General features: G+C 46.2%; 2 protein-coding genes across 5 annotated transcripts in view; one reads left to right on the forward strand and one right to left on the reverse strand.

The window, feature by feature from the left end:
* Positions 1-5,892, reverse strand: part of patj (PATJ crumbs cell polarity complex component) — a 149,636-nt gene extending 143,744 nt beyond the window's left edge. For all 3 annotated transcript variants that reach the window (XM_042334863.1, XM_042334864.1, XM_042334862.1), the window contains exon 1: positions 5,772-5,892. The gene's annotated coding sequence lies outside the window, so the exon portion shown is untranslated. The remainder of the gene's footprint in view (positions 1-5,771) is intronic.
* Positions 5,893-8,473: 2,581 nt separating this feature from the next.
* tm2d1 (TM2 domain containing 1) overlaps positions 8,474-25,526 on the forward strand; it is a 33,189-nt gene continuing 16,136 nt past the window's right edge. For both annotated transcript variants that reach the window (XM_042335737.1, XM_042335738.1), the window contains exons 1-5: positions 8,474-8,661; positions 10,143-10,216; positions 12,284-12,392; positions 17,693-17,784; positions 21,552-21,625. In XM_042335737.1, coding sequence (XP_042191671.1) covers positions 8,528-8,661; positions 10,143-10,216; positions 12,284-12,392; positions 17,693-17,784; positions 21,552-21,625 — 483 coding nt within the window. In that variant the 5' untranslated portion in view covers positions 8,474-8,527. The remainder of the gene's footprint in view (positions 8,662-10,142; positions 10,217-12,283; positions 12,393-17,692; positions 17,785-21,551; positions 21,626-25,526) is intronic.

Below are 25,526 nucleotides of genomic sequence, written 5' to 3' on the forward strand. Positions count from 1 at the left end.
GGACATTGCCCTGTGCCAACTAGGCTGCCACGTTTTCCCACAAAATTATAATAATCCTTGCATTTGATAAAGCGCGCCTTATCACGTCTTCGAGACGTCTCAAAGCGCTTCACAGAATATACTGTAAAGTGAATTGACTGTATATTTGTGGGCGAACGCGGCAGCCAATTGCGCACAGCAGTGTCCCACAGACAGTCGTGGATTGAAAATGACCAATTTATTATTGTTTTTTTTCGAGGGATTATTATTAGGCTCTGTGTGGAGTAAGGAAACTTGCCCAAAGTTTCGCCCTCTGCCTGGAATTGAACTCAGGTCTCTCACTTGCAAAGCGAATGCTCTAACCACTGAGCTACAGGACTCCACGCTTACAGGGAATCCTGTAAAGATATCCTCCTGACGTAAAAGGTGCTGAATCTAACGAAAGGGTAAATATTTATTTATTTTGTAGGCCAATTATCATACTGCACAATCCTCCCTCAACTAAATCCCCCCTCCCACCCCCATACCTCTCTATTCCCTTCCCCCTCATATATTCGAGGACAGCACTGGCAAAGACCGAATTGCCTCCGTTCTGGGTTGTGAACATTCCATGACCCGAATACGATCCTAAGATCATAGATTTAATGAGTGTGACGAGGCATCAAACAGCAAGCAGCACTCACTGAGCAAAACAAAATTGGGTTATTAAATCTTTGCTTGCTGATATACAAACAGCCATGCATCATTTTCAGCCAAGTGTCACCCTCGAGCCTCTTGACACAGCATTTGGGTGTTGATTTATGTCACGGAGCCCTGTGTAAACACCAGGGCTTTGCCAAACACGCATAGTCATTGTGACCGCTTAATTCCCAAACCTCGTTAGTTGACTTGGAGAAGCGCTGATGTGCCAAGAGTTCAACAGCCCCGTGTGACGTTGGAAAAGGACAGCGTATAAAACAAAGTGGGCTCCAGTTCTTAAGAGCCCACGGCACTTCTCGATAAGTGAACCGAGTCCCCCCCCCCACCCCCCCGGGTCCTGGCTGACATTCTTCCCCCAGTAAAATTTCTCATTCACTTCCGAGCTGTTGTAGTGCTTTGCCAACATCGGCGGTCAGGCCTTCAGCTTTTCTGCCCACACCCTATGAAACTCCATCCCAGTCACTTCCCCTCCCTCCTTTGCCTTCTGTCTGAATAACTCCTTTTTCACCGCGCCTTCGGTCATCCTCCTACCCTCACCCTCCCAACCCTCCACCCCTCCTGATCCCAATCCCCAGCTCGGGTTGTCCTTGACTGTCCAGCGCCTTGGGACATCCTCCCGATGTGGAGTCCTGTAGCTCAGTGGTTAGAGCACTCGCTTTGCAAGTGAGAGACCTGAGTTCAATTCCAGGCAGAGGGCGAAACCTTGGGCAAGTTTCCTTACTCCACACAGAGCCTAATAATATTCCCTCCAAAACCAAAAACAATAATAAATTGGTCATTTTCAATCTACGACTATTTGTGGGACATTGCTGTGCGCAATTGGCTGCCGCGTTCGCCCACAAATATACAGTCAATTCACTTCACAGTGTGTTCCGTGAAGCGCTTTGGGACGTCCTCCCGACGTGAAAAGCGCTATATCAAATGCAGGGATTATTATTATTATTATGTGAATGGCGCTGTGAAAATGTAATTCGTTGTTGAATCCAAGAGAGAAACCAAAGTGCAATAAACCTATAAATGCATTGAACAATAACAACCCAGGCTATCAGAAGCTGCGACTCTGACAGTGAATTTCCCAGCTACATAAATTAAATGCAAGTTTATAATGAGAAGAAATCAGCAAAAGTCAGGAAATTAGCAAACCTCATACACACATAAAGGGAAATCGCTGTCAAGAGTAAAAGTGTTGCAAAATGTTTGGTCTTTTTTTTCACATTCTATTTGAACCTTTCCCTTTCACTATTGGAACATTTCCCCTTTCGTATTATAACTTCTCCCCTTTATTTTATAAGTTTATCCCTTCATGTAACTTTTTCCTGCATATTGTAACTTGTCTCTCTGGGTCGCCAGTTTGCATGAGGAGCGCTATACAAAATGCAAGTTGTTGTTGCACATTATATTGTAACTTTTGCCTCTGATTGTAATGATTTCCCTTTTGTACTGTACCTTTTTCCTATATATTGTAACTATTGCCGAAAGGGTGGTGAAAGGCGGTTGGATAACAACTTTTAAGAGAGACATAGATAATTATTTGGGGAGGACAGGTTTGCAGACCTATGGGGAGAGAGTGGGGGAGTGGGGTTGATCAGGGCTATGGGAGAGAGCGGGGGAGTGGGGTTGATCAGGGCTATGGGGAGAGAGCGGGGAGTGGGGTTGATCAGGGCTATGGGGAGAGAGCGGGGCAGTGGGGTTGATCAGGGCTATGGGGAGAGAGTGGGGGAGTGGGGTTGATCAGGGCTATGGGGAGAGAGTGGGGGAGTGGGGTTGATCAGGGCTATGGGGAGAGAGTGGGGAGTGGGGTTGATCAGGGCTATGGGGAGAGAGTGGGGGAGTGGGGTTGATCAGGGCTATGGGGAGAGAGTGGGGAGTGGGGTTGATCAGGGCTATGGGGAGAGAGTGGGCAGTGGGGTTGATCAGGGCTATGGGGAGAGAGTGGGCAGTGGGGTTGATCAGGGCTATGGGAAGAGAGTGGGGAGTGGGGTTGATTTGGAAGCTCTTTTCAAAGAGCCGCGCAGTATATTTTATATACATTGAGACCCTACTCTGCATGAGTGGGGGGGGGGGGGGGGAAGGTTTCCTAAAGGCAAGTCGTTGTTACTCTCAAGGCCCTCCATGATCTTGCTCACCCCCACCTCTCCAACCTCATAACCCCGTATCAGCCTGTCCGTTCCCTCCGCTCGGCAGACACTGTCCGGCTGCTTCAGGTCCCACCATTGGCACCTGTTTATTCAGCATTCCTGCCCCCACACTCTGGAAGTCTATCCCACAATCCCTCCGCCTCACACCCTCTCTTGCCTCCTTCAAGTCCCGTCTGAAGACCTTTCTCTTCAATCGTGCCTTCGGCCACCCTCCCACCCCCAACCCCCACCCGCAACCCCACCCCTCCTCCCTCCCTACCTGTCCCAGCTTGGGTCCAAAAACCCCTGACTGCCCAGCGCCCTGGGATGTCTTTCGGACAAGTGTTGTTGCAGTTTTTTTCCTGTATATTATCATTTTTCCCCCCGATATTGGAAGTTTTTCCTATATATGGTATCGTAACTGTCCCCTTTATTATATTGGTTACTTTCTCCTGTATATTTATTGTAACTTTCCACCTTTATTTCATTGAATACTGTATATTACCAAAGGCCCCAAGACCCTCATACATGCACTCCAAGCTCAACTACGCAAATAACCTTCATGTCGGCTTCCGCAACCCCTCCCTCACAGGCTGCAGATCATCCAGAACTCTGCAGCCCGTGCCCTCTCCCACACCGGGCTCTATCACCCCCATCCTCACCCGACTCCACCGGCTTCCCATCACACAGAGGATACAGTTCAAGATCCTGGTCCTCACCTTCAAAGCTCTCCATAGTCTTGTTCCCCCCGACCTCTGCCACCTCCTAAGCCCTACCAACCTGCCCGTGAAAGACGCTGTACAGATGTAATTTTGTTGTACATAGTAACTTTCCCACCCGTGTAAGGTAACTTTCCCCTCATGTAGAGTAACTTTCCCCCTTTGTAGGGTAACTTTCTCCCCATGTCGAGTAATTTCCCTCGTGCACAGTAAATTTTCCCCTGTATAGAGTAACTTTGCCCCCATGTAGAATAACTTTCCCCTCGTGCAGAGGAACTTCCCCCGTGTAGGGTAACACCTCTGTATAGAGTAAATTTGGCCCCATGTAGAGTAATTTTCCCCACGTGTAGGGCAACTTTCCCCCATGTAGAGTAACTCTCCCCCTGTGTGTCAGTAACTCTCCCCCTGTGTGTCAGTAACTCTCCCCCTGCGTGTAGTAACTCTCCCCCTGTGTGTAGTAACTCTCTCCCTGTGTGTACAGTAACTCTCCCCGTGTGTGTACAGTAACTCTCCCCCTGTGTGTGTAGTAACTCTCCCCGTGTGGACAGTAACTCTCCCCCTGTGTGTAGTAACTCTCTCCCTGTGTGTACAGTAACTCTCTCCCTGTGTGTACAGTAACTCTCTCCCTGTGTGTACAGTAACTCTCCCCCTGTGTGTGTAGTAACTCTCCCCGTGTGGACAGTAACTCTCCCCCTGTGTGTAGTAACTCTCTCCCTGTGTGTACAGTAACTCTCCCCCTGTGTGTGTAGTAACTCTCTCCCTGTGTGTACAGTAACTCCCTCCCTGTGTGTACAGTAACTCTCCCCCTGTGTGTAGTAACTCTCTCCCTGTGTGTACAGTAACTCCCTCCCTGTGTGTACAGTAACTCTCCCCGTGTGTACAGTAATTCTCCCACTGTGTGTCAGTAACTCTCCCCCTGTGTGTCAGTAACTCTCCCCCTGCGTGTACAGTAACTCTCCCCCTGCGTGTAGTAACTCTCCCCCTGTGTGTACAGTAACTCTCCCCCTGCGTGTAGTAACTCTCCCCCTGCGTGTACAGTAACTCTCCCCCTGCGTGTAGTAACTCTCCCCCTGTGTGTAGTAACTCTCTCCCTGTGTGTACAGTAACTCTCGCCCTGTGTGTACAGTAACTCTCCCCCTGTGTGTGTGTACTAACTCTCCCCCTGTGTGTAGTAACTGTGCCGCTGGTCACGCGGTAACTTTGTTGCTGTGGACACAGTGAGTCGCTACATTGTGTCCAGTGCTGATGGTGGAGGTGTTGGGGGTGATTCCCCCTCAGAGGCCCCAACACACCGCCCCCCCCCCCCCCCCCCCGGCCCGTCACTGCACCCCTACCCTCCCTGCCCCCCAACCCTCCCAGCGCCCCTACCCCCAGCCCTCCCTGCCCCCCTACCCTCCCTGCCCCCTACCCTCCCTGCGCCCCTACCCTCCCTGCCCTCCTTGCCCCCTACCACCTACCCTCCCTGCCCCCTTGCCCCCTACCCTACTTGCCCCCCTACCCCCTACCCTCCCTGCCCCCCTACCCTCCCTGCCCCCTACCCCCCTGCCCTCCCCTACCCCCCACCCTCCCTGCCCCCTACCCTCCCTGCCCCCCCTGCCCTCCCCTACCCCCCCACCCTCCCTGCCCCCCTACCCTCCCTGCCCCCTACCCCCTGCCCTCCCTACCCCCCAGCCCTCCCTGCCCTCCCCTACCTCCCTGCCCCCTACCCTCCCTGCCCCCTACCCCCTGCCCTCCCCTAACACCCTGCCCTCCATGCCCCCCCTACCCTCCCTGTCCACGTAACCCCCCACCCTCCCTGCCCCCCTACCCCCCACCCTCCATGCCCCCCTACCCTCCCTACCCCCCAGCCCTCCCTGGGGGTGGGGGGGGGTCGGGCTGTGTGGTGACAGACCCCGGGGGGGGGTGGGGGGGGGTCGGGCTGTGTGGTGACAGACCCCGGGGGGGGTGGGGGGGGGGTCGGCTGTGTGGTGACAGACCCCGGGGGGGGGGGGGGTCGGGCTGTGTGGTGACAGACCCCGGGGGGGGGGGTGGGGGGGGGTCGGGCTGTGTGGTGACAGACCCCGGGGGGGGGGGGAGTGGGGGGGGGGTCGGGCTGTGTGGTGACAGACCCCGGGGGGGGGGTCGGGCTGTGTGGTGACAGACCCCGGGGGGGAGGGTGGGGGGGGGTCGGGCTGTGTGGTGACAGACCCCGGAGGGGGGGGTCGGGCTGTGTGGTGACAGACCCCGGGGGGGGGGGTGGGGGGGGGTCGCGCTGTACCTGTTCCCGTTCTCGGGGTCGCGGCTCAGATCCTCTCCGCGGTTTCACTCACCTGACACTCGGGCGGAAGTGGAGACACACCGCAGGCGCACACCTGGGCCAGAAAAACCACACCCTGACCCGGGCCACAGGGGGGGGGGACTGACCCGGGCCACAGGGGGGGGGACTGACCCGGGCCACAGGGGGGGACTGACCCGGGCCACAGGGGGGGGGACTGACCCGGGCCACAGGGGGGACTGACCCGGGCCACAGGGGGAGGGGGGGACTGACCCGGGCCACAGGGGGGGACTGACCCGGGCCACAGGGGGGACTGACCCGGGCCACAGGGGGGGAGGGGACTGACCCGGGCCACAGGGGGGGGGGACTGACCCGGGCCACAGGGGGGGGGGGACTGACCCGGGCCACAGGGGGGGGGGGACTGGCCCGGGCCACAGGGGGGACTGACCCGGGCCACAGGGGGACTGACCCGGGCCACAGGGGGGGGGGACTGACCCGGGCCACAGGGGGGGGGGGGGGACTGACCCGGGCCACAGGGGGGACTGACCCGGGCCACAGGGGGGGACTGACCCGGGCCACAGGGGGGGGGACTGACCCGGGCCACAGGGGGGGGGGACTGACCCGGGCCACAGGGGGGGGACTGACCCGGGCCACAGGGGGGGGGACTGACCCGGGCCACAGGGGGGGGGGGACTGACCCGGGCCACAGGGGGGGGGGGACTGACCCGGGCCACAGGGGGGGGGGGGGACTGACCCGGGCCAGAGGGGGAGGGGGACTGACCCGGGCCAGAGAGAGAGGGGGGGACTGACCCGGGCCAGAGAGAGAGAGGGGGACTGACCCGGGTCAGAGGGGGAGAGAGAGAGAGGGGGACTGACCCGGGCCAGAGAGAGAGAGAGGGACTGAACCGGGCCAGAGAGAGAGGGAGGGCGACTGACCCGGGCCAGAGAGAGAGAGAGAGGTGGACTGACCCGGGCCAGAGAGAGAGAGAGGGGGACTGACCCGGGCCAGAGAGAGAGAGAGAGAGGGGGACTGACCCGGGCCAGAGAGAGAGGGGGACTGACCCGGGCCAGAGAGAGAGAGAGAGAGAGAGGGACTGACCCGGGACAGAGAGAGAGAGAGGGCGACTGACCCGGGCCAGAGAGAGAGAGAGAGGGGGACTGACCCGGGCCAGAGAGAGGGGGACTGACTCGGGCCAGAGAGAGAGAGAGGGGGACTGACCCGGGACAGAGAGAGAGAGAGACTGACCCAGGCCAGAGAGAGAGAGAGAGAGAGAGAGACTGACCCGGGACAGAGAGAAAGAGAGAGACTGACCCGGATAGAGAGAGAGAGGGAGAGACTGACCCGGGCCAGAGAGAGAGAGAGACTGACCCGGGTCAGAGAGAGCGAGAGACTGACCCAGGACAGAGAGAGAGAAACTGATCCGGAACAGAGAGGGAGAGACTGACCCGGGACAAAGAGAGAGAGAGAGAGACTGACCCGGGCCAGAGAGAGAGAGAGAGAGAGAGACTGACCCGGGCCAGAGAGAGAGAGGAGAGAGACTGACCCGGGACAGAGAAAGAGAGAGAGAGAGAGAGACTGACCCAGGTCAGAGAGAGAAAAAGAAAGTGACCGAGGACACATGGACACAGAGAGAGAGAGCGACTGACCCAGGGAAAAGAAGACTGATGGAGAACAGCAAATGACACTTTTATAGTGCCTTTTACATCAGGAGGACGTTCCTTTCATGGGACAGAAAGAGAGGAGACTGACTCAGGACAGATATACAGAGAGAGTGAGAGACCCGACCCAACTGTACATACAGCGCCTTGGGATGTCCTCCCGACGTGAAAGGCGCTCTATAAATGCAATCTTGTTGTTGCTGTTGTTGAGTGATGTAGGACAAACAAACAAAGAGAAAAATTGACCTGAGGCAGACACAGAGAAACTGATATGAGAGAGAGAAAAAGGAGAGAACCAGAACTCCAAGAGAGGGAGAGAAAAAGCATCTGACAAAAAAGGTCTGACTTGGGGCAGAGGTTTTTTGGGTTGGCCAGTCAGCCAAATGCCGGCAGCAACCCTTCGCTGTGCTCCTGAAGTGTCCGAATCTCACAGTTCCATGCATCCCACCTAAAAAACATAGAAATCTCCCCACAACAACAAAAACGGACGTCGCCGGGAACGCTCAGCAGGTCAGGCAGCATCTGTGGAGAAAGGAGAGGTTTTGGGTCCACGACCCTTCGTCAGAACGGTGCCCTCCCCACAAGGGAACCTCCCCATCCTGGCGATGAAAGGTGCACTCTCTCCCTCTGTGTGTGTGTGTGTGGAGGGACGCACCCTGCACCCCAGTGGGGGGGGGGGGGGTAGTGTGCGAGGGGGATGGTGTTGGGAGGGTGGGGGGAGGGTGTTAGGAGGGTGGAAAGGGTGGGATTGGGGAGACAGACACACAGAGGGACAGAGATCAGAAGGTGTATTTACTGAGCGCCTTCACTCAGGATCCCAAGGTGCGGGGGGGGGGGGGGGGGGGGGGGCAGGTGATTGACACCTGAGCAGCTGCTGTCTGATTGATTGACAGCTCTTCTGGGGGCGGGTCCTGTCTGTCCATGACCTTGGGGTTGAGGTGATTGACAGCTCTGAGGGGGCGGGGCGGGAATGATTGACGGCTCGGGGCGGGGGCCGGAGTGATTGACGTCACTGGGGCGGGACCTGGGTGATTGACGTCACTGGGGGTGGGGCGTAGGTGATTGACGGCTCTGGGGGCGGGGGGTCGTGACGTAGCTAAGATGGCGCTGCCCGGGCAGCGCGGGCTCCTCCCGCCTCTCGCCGCCGCTGTCCCGCTGCTGCTGCTGCTCACGGGCGGCGCTCAGGCCGCTCGGGCCGAGGGTGTGCAGCGCTGTGACCAGCTCCTCATGGGACAATATCCTTTGTGATTTTCTGTGTTTTCTCTGCTGAGCGGCGTCAGGCCTCTCAGCCTCCACTGCCGCGGGGTGAAGGCCCGAGCCTCCCCCCGGCCAGACACTGGGACAGACAGAGAGAGGGACAGAGAGACAGAGAGAGGGACAGACAGAGAGAGGGACAGAGAGACAGAGAGAGGGACAGACACACAGAGAGACAGAGAGAGGCACAGACAGACAGAGAGAGGGACAGAGAGACAGAGAGACAGAGAGAGAGGGACAGACACACAGAGAGAGAGAGGGACAGACACAGAGAGTCAGAGAGAGGGACAGACACAGAGAGAGAGAGAGGGACAGACACACAGACAGACAGAGAGAGGGACATACACAGAGAGTCAGAGAGAGGGACAGACACACAGAGAGAGAGAGAGAGGGACAGACACAGAGAGAGAGGGACATACACAGAGAGACAGAGAGGGACAGACACACAGAGAGAGAGAGGGACAGACACACAGAGAGAGAGGGACAGACACACAGAGAGAGGGGGACAGACACACAGAGAGAGGGACAGACACACAGAGAGACAGAGAGAGAGGGACAGACACACAGAGAGACAGAGAGAGAGAGGGACAGACACACAGAGACAGAGAGAGAGGGACAGACACACAGAGAGACAGAGAGGGACAGACACACACAGAGACAAAGAGAGGGACAGACACACAGAGAGACAGAGAGGGACAGACACACAGAGGGACAGACAGACAGAGGGGGACAGACACACAGAGAGAGAGAGAGACTAAGGGGGACAGACAGACAGAGAGAGAAACAGACAGACAGAGAGAGGGACAGACGCACAGACAGACAGAGAGAGGGACAGACACACAGACAGAGAGAGGAACAGACAGACAGAGAGAGGGACGGACACACACACAGCCAGAGGGACAGACAGACAGAGAGAGGGACAGACAGACAGAGAGAGGGACAGACAGACAGAGAGGGGACACACACAGAGAGAGAGAGGGATAAACACACAGACAGACAGAGAGGAATAGACAGACAGAGAGAGGGACAGACACACAGACGGACAGAGAGAGGGACAGAAGGACAGACAGAGCCTGAGAGTAACAGACAGATAGAGAGAGACTAGAAGGGACAGACAGCGAGCGGGACAGACGGACAGAGAGAGGACACAGATGGGTCAGACAGGGACAGACTGAGGGACACAGAGAGACACTATTGTGAGGACAGTGGGATCGATATTCTGGAATGTTGAGACTAAATGGACTTCTTCACCTGAACCTATCGTTATCCATAGAGTTGCAACTTTTGGTGGGAATTTTTTTTTTTAGCTTTGACAGTGTAACGTTTCTTTTGATAGGCCTTTAGAATTGATGAGCCCAATATATATTTAAACACAGAATATGAATTGTTATTGTAAGTATGTAACATAAATAGCTTTCACTTATGTGTTTTTAAAAGATTTCCTTAATTTTTCCTCGATAACATATAAATGTGATAGCCCTGATATAAGTGAGACAACGCAGGAACCAGAAAACTGCACAAATTACACAGCCTATGGTACAGTCTGTTTTCTTGCAATTTACGTCATGAAGATTAAGTAATAATAATAATCCTTCCATTTGATATAGAGCTTTACCACATCATTGAGACGTCTCAAAGCGCTTCGCAGAATATACTGTAAAGTGAATTCACACTGTATTTTGTGGTCATGTTGCATGTTAGCCTCTGATTTTCATATCAGTAAAAAATATTGATGTCCCTCTCCGCGCCTGTCCCACTCTCCCCGCCTGTCGCACTCTCAGTCTCTATCTGAGTTAGGAATAAGACTCATGACTGACTTGTCTAACCTGGGACCTATATTACAATAATAATCTTTTGATATAGTGTTTTGTGAAGCGCTTTGAGATATTTCAATTCTCGATATCCGAGACCCTCTTAATAACAATAATCCTTGCATTTGATATAGTATCTATCTTATCACGTTGAAATGTCTCAAAGTGCTTTACAGAATATATTGTAAAGTAGATTGCTTGTGTATTTTGTGGATGAAATGCAGCAGCTAATTTCGCAAACAGCAATGTCTCACAAACAACCATTGAGTAAGTGACCCAATTATATTTGGGAGATTGTTGGCCGGACACTCTCTTCATTAGTGCCATGGGATCTTTAACATCCACTTGAAACAGCAGATGGGACATTGGTTTAACGGCTCATCCGAAGGATGGCACCTCTGACAATGCAGTACCCCCCTGGGACTACATTGGAGCATCATCTTAGACTATAGATCAGAGTGGTCCAACTGGCACCCCCTGACCCAGGGGGCTGATTTCATCCCCCCGCCTGCATACCACAATGGTCTGAAAGGTTCGGTGGAAACAGATTAAATCACAACTTTCAAAAGGGAATTAGATGGGTACTTGAAAAGGAAAATATTGCAGGGATATGGGGAACGAGCGGGGGAGTGGGACTGATTGGGCAGCTCTTCCAAAGAGCTGTCACAGGCGCGATGGGCCGAATGGCCTCCTTCTGTGCTGTAATTACAGTATATTCCGTGAAGCGCTTTGGGACGTCTCGAAGACGTGAAAAGCGCTACATGAAATGCAAGGATTATTATTATTAATGTATGATTCAGTGTCGGAAGAGCAAATACAAGTGACGGACAGGCCCCGAGCCAATCAGGAGACGGTTACCAGGGCCTCAGCCTCTGCCTGGCAACCGGTCTGGCCAATCAGGGGAGGGCGCTCAGTCAGTCTGTGTTGTTTGTTCCAGATTTTATTTTGAATCATTATATATTCGGTTTATCTTTATTTTGTCGCTTTGGTAGTTTTTGCATTTACGGATTAATCTGTTTTGGTTTTATTGAGTGTTCTCTGTAGGGGCCTCCGCCTGCTGAGTTGATGAGTTGTGTTTTAATTTTAATACCCCAAAATTAACTTGAGGCATATCATTTCTGTTTGAGATTACCATTATTTTGTTCATTACCAAAGCTACTATGTGCATATCCTACTAATGGAAATAATGTAGAAATGCTAAGTTATCTCAGTGTTATTGGGGGAGAATAAGATTGGGGGAATAAGTTTGTAAAGAGAGTTCCACGTTTATGCAGGAAACGAGGAAGTAGAATAAATGGCTACACACACTTCTCTCAAATTGTAACTGTTGAAGTTTAAATAAAGATATGTGAATTAGTGATATAACCAAAATATAGTTTGGTTAAGCACTTCAAGCTGCTACTCATGAAGGGTGCTATATAAATGCAAATTGTTTTTGTTCAGAAATTAATAATATATGAGCAAATGTTTTGGAATATTATAACAACAACAATAAATTGCGTTTATATAGTGCCTGCCTTCCATGTCGGGAGGACGTCCCAAGGCGCTAGGATTAATTACAAGTTATCACTGCAATCAATTACTTTGTTATTAACTGATGCTTCACCAAATCCGCTTCAGTCTGAAAGCACTTGGTTGTACCGCATTTGAAGCAATGCTTTGAGATGCTTTGGGAAAAGTAAACCATCCATGTAGTTAATGAGAAAATGATATTGACTACTCTGTTTATGAATATTTAAAGTTGTCTTCCATTCAGTTCTAATGTATGGTTTCCTTTTGGCTTTATTTCCAGTTGCTTGTACACCAGCTCCAAATATTACCTGTAAAAATTATAATGGAGTTGTGAGCACTTTCAGTGGAAAAGAAGTGGGCTTCTATAAACCTATATCATGCCGTAATGTGTAAGTATTTAAGTGTAAGTAATTATACTGTTCCTTATCTGTGTGTGTGTAAAGAAACCAGGGATTAATCCAGAATTGCTGTTTTAACTCCCAACTTAACATCACTGCTTTTTTATGTGTCTTGCTGAAATGTTAATGTTTTACATGGTTGAGTGACTTTCACTCTAGTGTTGATTAAAGCATTTATATCAATGGTTAACAACGTCTGGCAAATTTCTGTTGCTGCTTGAGAGAAAAGGGCAGAACAGTAAAGTTAGATATCATACCATTAGATATCATCATGTCTTAAGCTTTGCAATTGGATGGGAGCTTGAGCGAGACCACTGCCCTGGGAGCTGATGCAATGTTCTGAATTGGCTCTCGTTTTAACCTCTTCCCAACCCCCACCCACTCACCACTACAAAAACTGAGATGGGAAGAAAGGTAAAGGTTCATTTCTATGAGTAAAACATTTTTATATATAAATCTAGCTATACATAAATCTGGATTGCTTTGAACAGAAAGTTATTTTTCTTCCACACAGACTTTCTTCCTCTGAAGATGAGATAAACTGTCCACATGTATCGTTCTCAAATAGCGTTGTGTTCAAAAGATAAAGTTCTTTTAATAATAGCTAAGTATTATGTTGCTTCCTCTACTGCCATTACGAGTTCAGTGACTTAATGAGTTACATTCAGCCACATTACACTATTACCCAAGTTGTAACGGTTTAAGGTGCTGAACACCATTTGTTCATTTCATTGTTAGGTACAGAAATCAAGCAGTGTAAATTTGGCAATTAGATTGAGTAGTAACAGTAGATTTACCTAAGTGTATCAACAGATTTTTTTTATTATCCTTGTCTTTAGACTTTTGAATCTTTCAGGTAATTTCACATTTCGGTTTGAAAGTCTTATACACTCAAAGTTTGGTCTGAGTTGAGACATTCACCTCTAGTTTGAAAATTTCTCTATTTAAAAGTTATAATGCCAAAGATAGGAAAGCGAGTGTATCTGAACACTGGACAGTTGAGCTCCCCCCAAATGGCTCTGCCCAGCATTGTTCCCCTTGGAAATTGAGCCAAACAAAATCTGGCAGCTGAAGATTGGATCCCTGGTGTGTGCTGGGTTAAATCATCTCAGCTGTGACAATACAATTCTGGGCTCAATAATTAGCATTGATATCTCTCAATTGAAGAACCAGGATCCTTCTTGATCACCATCCAGTTCCCCCTTCCCTCACTGGAAGGTATTATGTGGGGGTGAGTACCCATGGATTCAGTGTTGATGGACCAGGATTGTCTCTGATACCTTCCACAGTCAGATCGCCTGCTGAAACCCAGCCTCACACTTGAATGGCCACTTGGGTAACGCTATAATTATTCCCTGGCACAAGTCAGTGTGTTCAGGAATAGTCAGAAGACAAAGGAAATCTGACAATCGTCACTCAGCTAATTAAACAGAGAATATACGCTCCACAGAAGTCCTGTTATAAAAGTGCATCATTAAATTGAATGTAGATTGTTAGTTGGCTGGCAGGTGTCTGTAGTTGGAAACCGATTGCTTTGAGTTTTTAATCTCATGCTTACATAATTGCTTGGAATGAGTCACAAGCTCCAGCTGTCTGGTGTTTGGGTCAAGAATTACTCCATTTCATTGTCAACACAGCTGAAGCTGACTTTTTGGATCTTGTTGTTGATTCAGAAAATAAAGCTTAAATCAGACTTTGTCTCCGTTCAAATGAAGAAAATCATTGAGCCTGAAAGCCCTTAAAGTTCCATAAAAGAGAGATTTTTAAGTTATTGATGAAAATACGGGAGGCTGCATGCCATTGCCTTTGATTCCAATTCCTAATCTCCCGCTTTGCCAAATTACACTGGTAACAATAAGCAGTTTCAATAGATTACTTTTAAACCAGCTTCTCAATAACATGGAGTGTTGTGGTGTTATGATGCATTGAAATGTTACAATAGGGTTTATAACATGATGAACAGTGACATGTGCATCTATCCTGCTCTTGTATTTGTGCACAGGTATCTCACTTGACAAAAAGTAGCATCAATAAGTCAGATCGATCTTTTAAAAACCTTTAAAAAGCCTCAATTGGGGTCATTGGTTTATTTATCAATACTTCTTGTGCAATCCTCAATCTGGGTTCCTTTAACAAGGAAGGTGTTGACTAGAATCATAGAATAGAATAGCTCAGAACGAGGCCATTCGGCACATTATGCACATCATTCCCTTTTGAAAGCTACTATCTAATCTGCTTCCACCCCCCTTTCAGGCATCCTTTCAGACAGTGGCACACAAAAAGACTACAGTGAAGTTTTAAAAAAAGTCATATCTCAAAATGTCATTACAAAGGTGGGTAATAATGCACTTTGGCAAATGGAGAGTGTATCGCGCCAGAAAAACAATTCAATTTGATAAGTCAACAGCTGCACACAAATTCTGAAGGTTGTCCTAACAAATTAGATTCAAATTATATTTCAGTAATCTGTCAAATATTGTATTCAGCATAACAAATGGTTATACTATTTTTTGGAGCTCGTTATAGGCAAGAGAGGAAGCATTCAATTCTTAGTACCTTACTACGAGGCAGCTTTCAGCTCTGTTTTGAAACGCTCAGCTGCTATTTTGAAAACGTTTTTAAGTAAGGATTTATTTTTGTAATTGGTTTTGTTATATTACCCCCCATTTCTACATCTCCTTGCCCCACACGCAGTCATCCCCAGCAGGAGGATGGGCTGGAGACCTGTTCCCAGGCCTCTGACAATGCTGCTCTGTGACCGACCGGCCTTCATAGTAGCAATACCGGGAGATTTTGTTTCTCTCCCACGTTGTGCAGAAGCGCTTGGCATCTGCTCAGCATTTTCCTGCTGTGGCATGATTGAGATTGGGAGCTCACTGTGTGGGTAATTGTGGGCACAATCCTGGTTTTACGATTCTACGGCATAATGCACTGGAGCTTCGACCTGCTGTCCCTGGCAACCATCGCATTCTGAAAAGGTAAAATTGAGCTGTTGGAGCCCTAGATACAGCTGACTGCAGAGCTGGTCAAAAGGTTAAGAATGCTGGAAAAAAAAGTTGGAAGCTAGTGTTTGATTTCAGGTTCAAAAGCAGGTGGCAATAAATAATACTGCTATTGTATCGCATTTATCTTTCGTGGTGAAACGTTATTCTAATTAAATATACATTGAGTGACACATAGCCCTGTAAAGTTTCAGCTTGTTTCATAATCAAAAAAATCAAAGCTTATGCTTTTTGGTCATGTAACAATCGTTACAGAAAGTCATATGATTCTCAAATAACAGCCACAAAAGATGATGTGGCTTCTGCTGTCCCCAAGAGTATTGTAAACTTTATAAATTATCTGTATAACAGCATAAGATGGTTCAAGACACTTGGCCAAGATTTAAAATTGCAGTGCGTACATTTTTTTTAAAGGAAAAGTCTCCATTTCCAATTCACTGTATTTTGCAGACTACTTCCTACCATAATTTGTACAGTAAAACGCACGTAAGTTTTATCTTTATAAATCGTACAATCGCCTCAGTCATACATGCACCTGAGTCCCGTTCAGTTTCCTACCAAAAATCACTAGATTTCTTTGCACTAGTCGTATTTTATAAAACATCACCTCACCCGTAACACTGCTCCCGGGGCTGAATGAAACCGCGGAAAATGAAGTCCTGATCCGTCGATGCGTGTGCACTTGCCAGCTGCATTGAAGGACACATGCACAGTGTAGATTATTGATTGAATCAGATTTTATACGCCTTGTACAAGTTTGTGCAACTTGCATACTAAATGTTATGGTTCCGACTGATACAACTTATGTTAGTTTTACTGCATTGCCATACCTTGAAATTAACACCAATGTTTCAGCAAGAAACTGAGACATCGCTCCTCATAACTCTATTTGTACAACTGTCTTAATTCCTCTTCAACATCTCATTGGGAGAGGAGAAAATTGGCTAGTGAGCCCACGCCTGGTACCATTGTGGAAGTTGTTTGAGAAGAGAGTTGGTTTGGCTCCAGTGGTCATATAAGCTGCTAAGATTTAATACCCAAGGCTCACATATGCCAAATGGCTACTTTAGACAGGGTACTAGAGAGTGACCAGGATTGGTGAAACTACAAAGGCAATATAATCGAATTTCTTCTGAAGAATAGAGGGAGGGAGGACAATGGAGATTTTTTATAACGTGTAAATGCTGCAAAGATTGAAATGCGATCACTGCACGTGCTTTGTGTTGGCCACCATTTTAGAAATTGGTTGCTGAGCACCATTGCTGCTTCTCTAATAATAATAATTCTTTCATTTGATACAGCGCCTTATCACGTCTTCGAGACGTCTCAAAGCGCTTCACAGGATATACTGTAAATTTTGTGGGCAAAACGTGGCAGTCAATTGCACACACAGTCATGGATTGAGAGACCAAATTATTTTAATTTATTTTGAAGGAAAAATGATCCGCCAATCGACTAATAACCGGGTTCCTACTTGCTGCTAGATAAACAGAGGCGTGTGGAGTAAGGAAACTTGCCCAACGTTTTGCCCTGCTGGGAATTGATCCCAGATCCTCTCGCTTGCGAGGCGAGTGCTTTACCACTGAGCTACACTCACTCGATTGAACCTTAATTTATTTCATGAACCTCAATTTCAAACTCCCTCTGGCTGTCCTGCTCCCAAGTTTCCATCAGTGCTTTTCTGGAAACCAGTGGCTGAGAAATCACACAGAGGGGACTTTCTTGCAGATCTTAGTTTGTGTTGTTGCAGCGAAGCATTTTGCAACCAAATTCTCCACCCCTCTTGATTCCAATCGTCAGCTCTTGTGCAAACCCTTCCCTGTCCAGCACCTTCGGATGTCCTCCCAAAGTGAAAGGTGCTATATAAATGCAGCTGTTGTTGTAAAATCAGGTTAGCTGTAACAGAATGTATTGAATACTCAGCGTACCCAACAGTACTATGGTTTTTGCTTGCGCCAAGTATGATGACATTGCGTGAATTTGAACATGTCAAAGTGTCCTAAAATGTCTAAAGATCTCAAATCACTTCTCAGTTTTTTTTAGTGTAATAACTGTATTTGTAGTAAAGAGGAACAGCCAATTTTCTTATAGCACAGTCCCACAAATGGGCATGACTAATTGATCTGGAGCATTGGAGAGAAATTCCATTCTTCAAATAGTATCCTTGGGATCTTTAACATCCAGCTAAACATGCAGATGGGACCTCTGCTTTAATGTTTCATCCTAAAGATTAAAATGAAAAATTATAAAATACTGCTACTAATTTTTTTTTAACTTTTTTTAATAAAGAACTAATTACTCGTACAAAGTGGCCGTGGCTCTTTCCTTGTTCCTTGGATGGTTAGGAGCGGACAGATTCTACTTGGGATATCCAGCATTGGGTAAGTGTGTCTTAAGTCTTTCCAACAAATATTCTTAGTACATTCTTTATCAAAGTAAGCAGAAGATTGGTGTGCATATAGATTTTAAGGTTGCTGATCAAAAGATAAGTATTTTCAGGGTTATTCCATTGGATGAAAACAAAAACAAAAGTCGCTGGGAACACTCAGCAGGTCAGGCAGCATCTATGGAGAAAGGAAAGTGAGTCAACGTTTCGGGTCCACGACCCTTCGTCTGCTGAGTTCCCAGTGACTTCTGTTTTTGTCTCCAGATTTCCAGCATCTGCAATATTTTGTGTATTGTTTATCCCATTGTATGCTTGGTTATGGAGTCTGGGAATCTGTTTTGTTTTTCGCATTAGTTTGAAATTTGTGGCAGTGAATTTTGGAAATTTCTATCCCATAAGAAAATCAAATGTATGTATAAATTCCACTGCAATATATTTCAGGGTATCATCACACTGAGATGCATTAATTAGGAGGAGAGGGAGAAGAGAGAAAGGCCAAATCTGGTTTGAAACTAGACTTTAACTGGAGCATACATTGTACGATGATCACAAAAGGTTAGAAAAAATTCTTTAAATAGAATTTACAAACCCTTGTGGAGGGAGAATGCATCAATTCTTTCGAAAAGGAAACTTACATAAGTGCTTGAAAAAGAGGAATTTTAATGGGTGTGAGAGAGAACAAGAGAGTGGGATGTGACGAGGTGCCTCATTGTAAAATAAAGCAAAAGAAAAGCTGAGTAAAATAGTATGTTATTGGTGTACACAGACAGAAGCATGATGTGCCAAATGGCCTGTTTGTATGCTGTTTAGGCATAACATTTGAATAATTGCTTTTCTAGTTCTGCTATGTTAACATCTGGTAGTTGTACATGGCCACTTTAAAACTAAGCTTTGTAATGTATTGCTTAGGTCAACTGAGGTGAGCACTAAAGCTGTAAAATTTAGATTTTAGAAGCTGAGTAAGTTGTATGTTATCGATGTGTGCTAAGTGCATTTCCAATGTGCTTGATCTCAAGCCAACTACATGTGAAGAACTATGAAAAGCGTATTATAAATCAAGCATGAGCAAACATGTACTGTACATAAAGCCACTTTTGTTTTCCAAAACCACAAGAGCGGGTGTGCTGGAATGATTGCAGTTTGCAATCTTTCTCATTATGATATTAAGTCAGCTGTATTGAAAAGAAGCATCAAATGTTGTCTTCCTCCCCCTCCAGCAATCGTTTCTTCTGGTCCCTGGCCAAACATGTCTCAACATTGCTGTGAATGCTTCTTTCCAGCACAGTTGCTCACTTTCTTCCAGAGAAAGCTGATTTATTTTTCTTCTCTCCTACTAACCCTGAGCTTCTGATCTTGGCAAACAACCTTCCTCCATTCCTCAGTTCGACAACATTGGCAGTTATCACTTTTATTCCCATCATGTCTATTGGATTCTCTGTTCCATTATAATAATAATAATTATTGTATTTGATACAGCATCTTATCATGTCTTTGAGATATCTCAAAGCTCTTCACAGAATATGCTGTAAAATGAATTGACCCTTATATTTTGGAGGCAAAAAGCAGCCGCCAATTGCGAACAGCTGTGTCCCACGAACATTTGGATTAAATGATCAAATTATTACCTTTTATTTATATTTATTATTTGAAGAGATTATTACTCCTGGAAAAGCGATCCCCTAATTGACTAATAACCAGGTTCCTAATTACTGCTAGGTAAACAGAGACGTGCGGACTAAGGAAACTTTCATAAGGTTTTGAGCTCCCTGGGAATCGAACCCGGGTTCTCTTGCTTGTGAGGCGAGTGCTCTAACCAATTCGCTACAGGATCCACAATAAAGATAAAAGTTACAGGATAAAAGTTAATCATCAGATTTTCTTTAATTGGGGGCATTAGAATAGTTTAAGCTTCTCTGGACACACCCATTTTATTGCAGCAACTGGCTACAGATGCTCTTGATGTTGGTGCCAGGGATTGTCCTGCACACGCCTGCCTGGCTGAAAACCAGACTCAGGCTTTTCTCCATTACAGAAGAGAATGCTGGCATTTTTCTTAATGGGCAATGAGTTGTTTAGTCAGAAAGCACAGTCAGAAGACCAAAGAGCCCAGTTTGGCAACCTCATTGGCTTCTTTGTAGAGGGTATGTAAAAGACAAAATAACAATCTCTCTGTGACAAGGAGAGGAATTTGTCCCTGAGGCCATAAAGTATCTACTGTAAGCTTTACGTTCTTGAAGATGTTCAGTACAAAGCATTCTTGTGTATAGGCATAATCTTTCAACACTGTAGAGACGAACAATAGCTTCAGATTCAGTTTCTATTTAATGTCAGTGGTGTTTGATGTGTTCTACCACTCTTTGTATACCTTGGAAAATTAGTGTTACATTCACAATTTTTTTTCTTATGAAGACTAGTTCCTTCCCCTCCCACCTGATATAAACAAAGGATCTGTGTAAAAATACCTCACATGTCAAAAGAACACTGGGAAGTGTTTTCAAATATTATCTCCCAAGTTCCTACACTGACCAACTGTTCTATGCATTTTCACCTTGAGCGCTGTGATTCTAAGATTACAGTATGACTCAAACATCACTTTTATTAATGTAATATCAACCTTAACCAGATGGTTAACAAATAGAAATAGTATTTATAAAATCAATATTGCCTTTCCTTGGCCTTTTGTCAAGAGACTAATCAAGTGTTTGAGTGATAAATTGTGTGCTGAGATGGTAGAAGCTAATTTTTTTCTGATTTTGCTCGGATGGATAATACTGCCAGTTTTTTTTAAAAAATTGATTTTGGTGACAACAAAATGGTCCACTTTCTCCATAGGCTCATACGTGCAAGACACCGGCAATGAAATTAGCAGCACTTCTGTGCATAGTAAGCACAGCGTGCGGAAAGCCACGCCTGTGGTACCTAACGACCTAGAAAGTCGGCCATGTTTGTCACGTTCCCCCAAAAATGTGTGAAAATGTATATTTTACCAGATTGTAGAACATTCCCCTCTCTCTCCACCCCCTCCCCCCAAAAAGAAACTTGACTACATGAAGTGGGTGGGATGGGGTGTAGTTCTCAGTGGAGTGATCTGTGGTCTGTACAGGAATGAAAAAGCCACAAGGTCTATCTGTCCAAAGTGAGAAAGAAAAAAATAATTCTATCAACATTCAAGTCGCACCTTGCATTTACCCATAAAACTGCACTGTAGCACTTTAGGATGTGTCCCCCCCCCCCCCCCCACACCTCCCGGACATGAAAGATGCTGTATAAAATATAAGGATTATTATGAAGTATGCACCTCCATTGAGATCTTCACTGAACAGATATCTAATTACCTCTTGACTTTTTGTTACAGTCTGCCTTCAGCTTCATGAACTACGTGCTTTTTTTAGTTTGTCCTATGCTATGGATCTATTTTACCTGTGTAGAGTACACAGCATCGATCACTTCTGGTATAAATTGCAGCAGTTTACACAGCAGAAAGCCAAATGTGAGACAGTGGGGCAAACATTCATTATTTTACTAAACATAACATTCTAATTTGCTTAATTGCTCCTGTAGACATTCAACAAAGTATATTAAAATGCAGTTCTAACATTTTCTGAGGAGCACAACAAAGTAAATGCAGCATTTAATTGGAAAAAGTGATGAAATGTTTGCTAATCTTCAGCCACATTTGCTTCATGCATGCCTACGTTTATGATCCTGATGGTGATAATGCACTCGGATTGAATTAAATTTGTGTTGTCGTTTTCTTTCCAGGCTTGTTGAAGTTCTGCACAGTTGGATTTTGTGGGATTGGCAGCCTTATCGATTTCATTCTTATCTCCGTGCAGGTGGGTTGATAGCATCACATCAGCTTAGGAGATCTGCCAACCTGGTTACAACCTTTCGTGTTGAGTGATGTGTGTGCGTAGTGTGTGTGCTCAGTATGTGTGCAGTGGGCGCAATGCGTATGCGTGCTGTGTGTCTAATGTGCGCTATGTGTGTGTGTGTGTGTGTGTGTGTGCAGAGTGTGTATGCAGTGTGTGTGCGCGCGCAGATTGTGATTTGACTTTTTTTGTTAAAAATTATATAGCTTTAAGCTTTGTGCACCTGGATGCTCTCTTTACAAAGTGCTGTCAGTGAAGTTCCCAGTCTTATTTTAAATCTTTGTGCAAGTGTATTAAAATATGGATTCAATACCAGAGCTTTTGTTGACACACAAGAGTGCATTCAGCATCAATCAATTTGCGTTTGATGGTTTCACATAAAGAGGTTCTGTCAAGTGATTAAAAGGAATGTGATTTTAATATTTAATATCTCCACCTAAAGTCTCCAGTTGTAATGAAAATGTGCATCAACCCGTGAATTCTGTCGGAACATGCAATTCCTTGATATGAATGACATGCCCCAAAATCATTTCCATACACAATATGAACTCTTTTGCCCACAAAATATACAGTCAATTCACTTTACAGTATATCCTGTGAAGCACTTTGAGACGTCTTGAAGACAAGAATGAGGGCTGTATCAAATGCAAGGATTATTATTATTATTCAATTATTGTGCTGTACACCCTGGGAACTCTGTTGTGTTTCAGTCACCTCATTACAGAGGTACAAATGGCTGGCGTTGTGCACTTTGGACATCGCTCAAACACACCATCTGGCAGAGCCATATTGCCTGAGTCGAGATGACCACAGGTGATCACAGATTTCTGAATTGATGGCAATGAAGTTGTACAGTTTGGGGTGGTGCTGAGGGGAAGCAAAGGGAAAAGGAATGTGAGCTAGACTTGCATTACTTTTGTCAGCATTTTAACTAAATCTCCAAGTTCAGAAACTAGCTATAACATTGTTTTTAACAAGAGAGCCACTCTGACGAGTGGCTCTCGTCACTACAACAAAATTCCATTTATAGAGCGCCCTTCAAGTCAGGAGGACGTCCTAAGGCGTTGGACAGTCAGGGGTCAGGACCTGAGCATGGGGTAGGGGTGGGGTAGGGGGTGAGGGAAGGCAGAGAGGTGGGAGGGCGACCGAATGCACGATCGAAGAGGAGGGTCTTGAGATCGACCTTGAAGGAGGCAAGGGAGGAAGCGAGGCAAAGGAACTGCAATGGAGTTCCAGAGTGTGGGGGCAGAGAGGTTCAGCCATCGATGGTAGGGCGGGTCGGGCAGGAGACATGGAGCAGGCCGGAGCCCGATGAATGGAGGGAGTGGGCAGGTTGGTCAGAGAGGTAGGAGGGGGCAAGGCCATAGATGGCATTGAAAGTGAGGACAAGGATCTAAATAATTGCATTGTAAAATTGTAGTGTAAGAGCACTCACCTCACAAGCAAGAAACCTGGGTTCGATTCCCAGGAAGGGTGAAAGGTTAGACAAGTTTCCTTTCTCCACACTCCTCTATTTACCTAGCGGTAAATAGGAACTTAGTTGTTAGTTGATTGGCAGATCGCTTTTCCAAGGGTAATAATTCCTTCAACAAAAAAATTGTTACTCAATCCACGACTGTTTGTGGGACACTCCTGTGTGCAATTGGCTGCCAATTTCGCCCACAAAATGTATAGTATATTCTGTGAAACACATTGAGACATCTCGAAGATGTAATGAAGTTCTATATTAAACGCAAGGATTATTATTATTAAATTATGCATCGAACCTTGGTGGTGCCACTTGCATTCTTTTCATTCCATTTCTATTTAGTTGAGTCATTTGAGATTCAAAGAAATTGATTTTTTATAATGCAAGTTTTGCCGGTTCTGAACCTCTTGCAAATTTTAGGAGTGTGAGACAATAACATTAGTTGGAAGATGGGGCAGTGTGGGTTGAAAAATTAGGTAGGGGATGTAATATATTTGCGAACACATAATATTTCAGACTTGTATAGAAATGTGATCTTCACAATTGGCAAACGCTTAAGACAAATTCCAAACCTGCCAGAATTTCGACCACCAAAACACTTTATTATCACTTCACCACATACCTTTCTTTCTTATCATCAATGCATTACATTGAGAGTTTTCAATAACCTCTATGAAGATAAACAACTAAAAAGAAAAGGTATCTTTTGACTTTGATAAACCAGAGTTCACAGTTGCTTTATTGGGCTTAATTCATGTTTTGATTCTCATTAGGAAAGATCTTAACGTCTTAACGCAGTGTGGGAAATTTCCCATAGCAGCCACAGCTGGTTCACATCTAAATATGTGCTCATAAGCTGTCCTATTCCATGTAAAATGATTTTTTTTAAATGTTGGCTACAAACTTTGCTCCACCCAAACCTTCATGGCATTTGTAATTGATTTCCAGAAACGACAAAGCTGAAATCCATGGATTTCATCAGTTCGCTAAGCTTATGTTTATACAGCTGTTCTTTTCATTCTGTGCGCAATGAATATTTTTTGTCCTCCAAATAAGTTTAATGAGAGTATTTTAGTTTGGGTTTTACTTTAGGAAAAATTCAGCTAGCCTGTGCAGATCAGGGAGCTGAGATGAAGCACTGAGCACACATTTATGGATAAATAGGGACATCAAATCTGTTTGTTACAGTTGATCGGATGGGGAGTAGATAATGCACGTCTCTCTCAAACTTCAGTTGCAAAGAAAGTGTTGCTGACTTAGGTACTGGGTGTAACAATTCCCCCAATGGCCCGTAGCTCTGAGTACCAATGGTATGAATTGGTGAATCCTGGGCTGTTCATTTGGCAAAGGACAGGTTATTCTTGATTAACGGTTTCAAAAGCAAAACTGAATTCCGGAATTATGAAAAGAAAACTAGAAACACATCACAGATCGATCGTTCCACGTCTGAAAGAGAAAGATCAGTCGATGTTTGCGGGTGAAACCCTTCATCCAGACTGAAACGAATTGGCAGCAGAAACTTATCCAGAGAAGTTGAAAGTTATCCAGAAATCCTTGTTGGAAAGTGCGTATGTGTGGATATTGGATAGGGATACAATTAAGCTGAATTGTGGTGCCCCCCCCCCCCCCCACTCCCAACATCTCTTGGCTGAATAGTTTACCAGTCCCTCACACCCTGGCGTTACTTGAAGAATGGCTACTTGGACAAGTTTGTAGATATTGTTTGTCAGCCTTGTGTCGACTTGAGCTACATCATTTGTGCCCAAATGGTGGTGGGGGAGGGAATATGAATATCCTCCCGCCCCCTCAAGACAATGGGTGGTGGGGGGAAGAGGTTGAAAGCAAGGAAATTCTCAAAAACTATTAGGTAATATTGTGAAATTAACATTATTCACCAAATTGAATTGTTTGATTGATTCCTAATTGGAGATGCTCAACAAAAATGAAAAAACTGGTCTAGTTGATTTTAAATATGACGTAAATCATTATTAATGCTGAATTGATGCTTTCCTTATGTGGTACTCGGCCCTACACTTTGCAGTGGATTCTGTGAAAGACTTTGAAGATGTCCTTCTGACTTGAAAGACTCTATCAAGTGTAAGATTTATGATGTCAGTAAATGTTTAATATAGAGTGTTTATTCGACTACCTAATGGCTGCATTTTAAATGAAACCATCCTTCTCACAGTGAGCAACCCAGGCGTGACTTTTTGTCAAGTTTTTTAAAAAAAAGAGGATCTGAAATTGTGGTGATTGCTTTTGAGGTTGGGTAGCCACCAAAATCTTCGCTGACTTAATAGTAGACCGGGGTTTCGAGTACATTGTGTGCGGGACTCGAATTTGGCCACAACCCCATTTGGTTTAGAGAAGTAAATTCAAGCTGCCATGTACACAATG

The sequence above is a fragment of the Callorhinchus milii genome, unplaced genomic scaffold, assembly GCF_018977255.1.
Source record: "Callorhinchus milii isolate IMCB2004 unplaced genomic scaffold, IMCB_Cmil_1.0 Scaffold5, whole genome shotgun sequence".
Classification (NCBI taxonomy): domain Eukaryota; kingdom Metazoa; phylum Chordata; class Chondrichthyes; order Chimaeriformes; family Callorhinchidae; genus Callorhinchus; species Callorhinchus milii.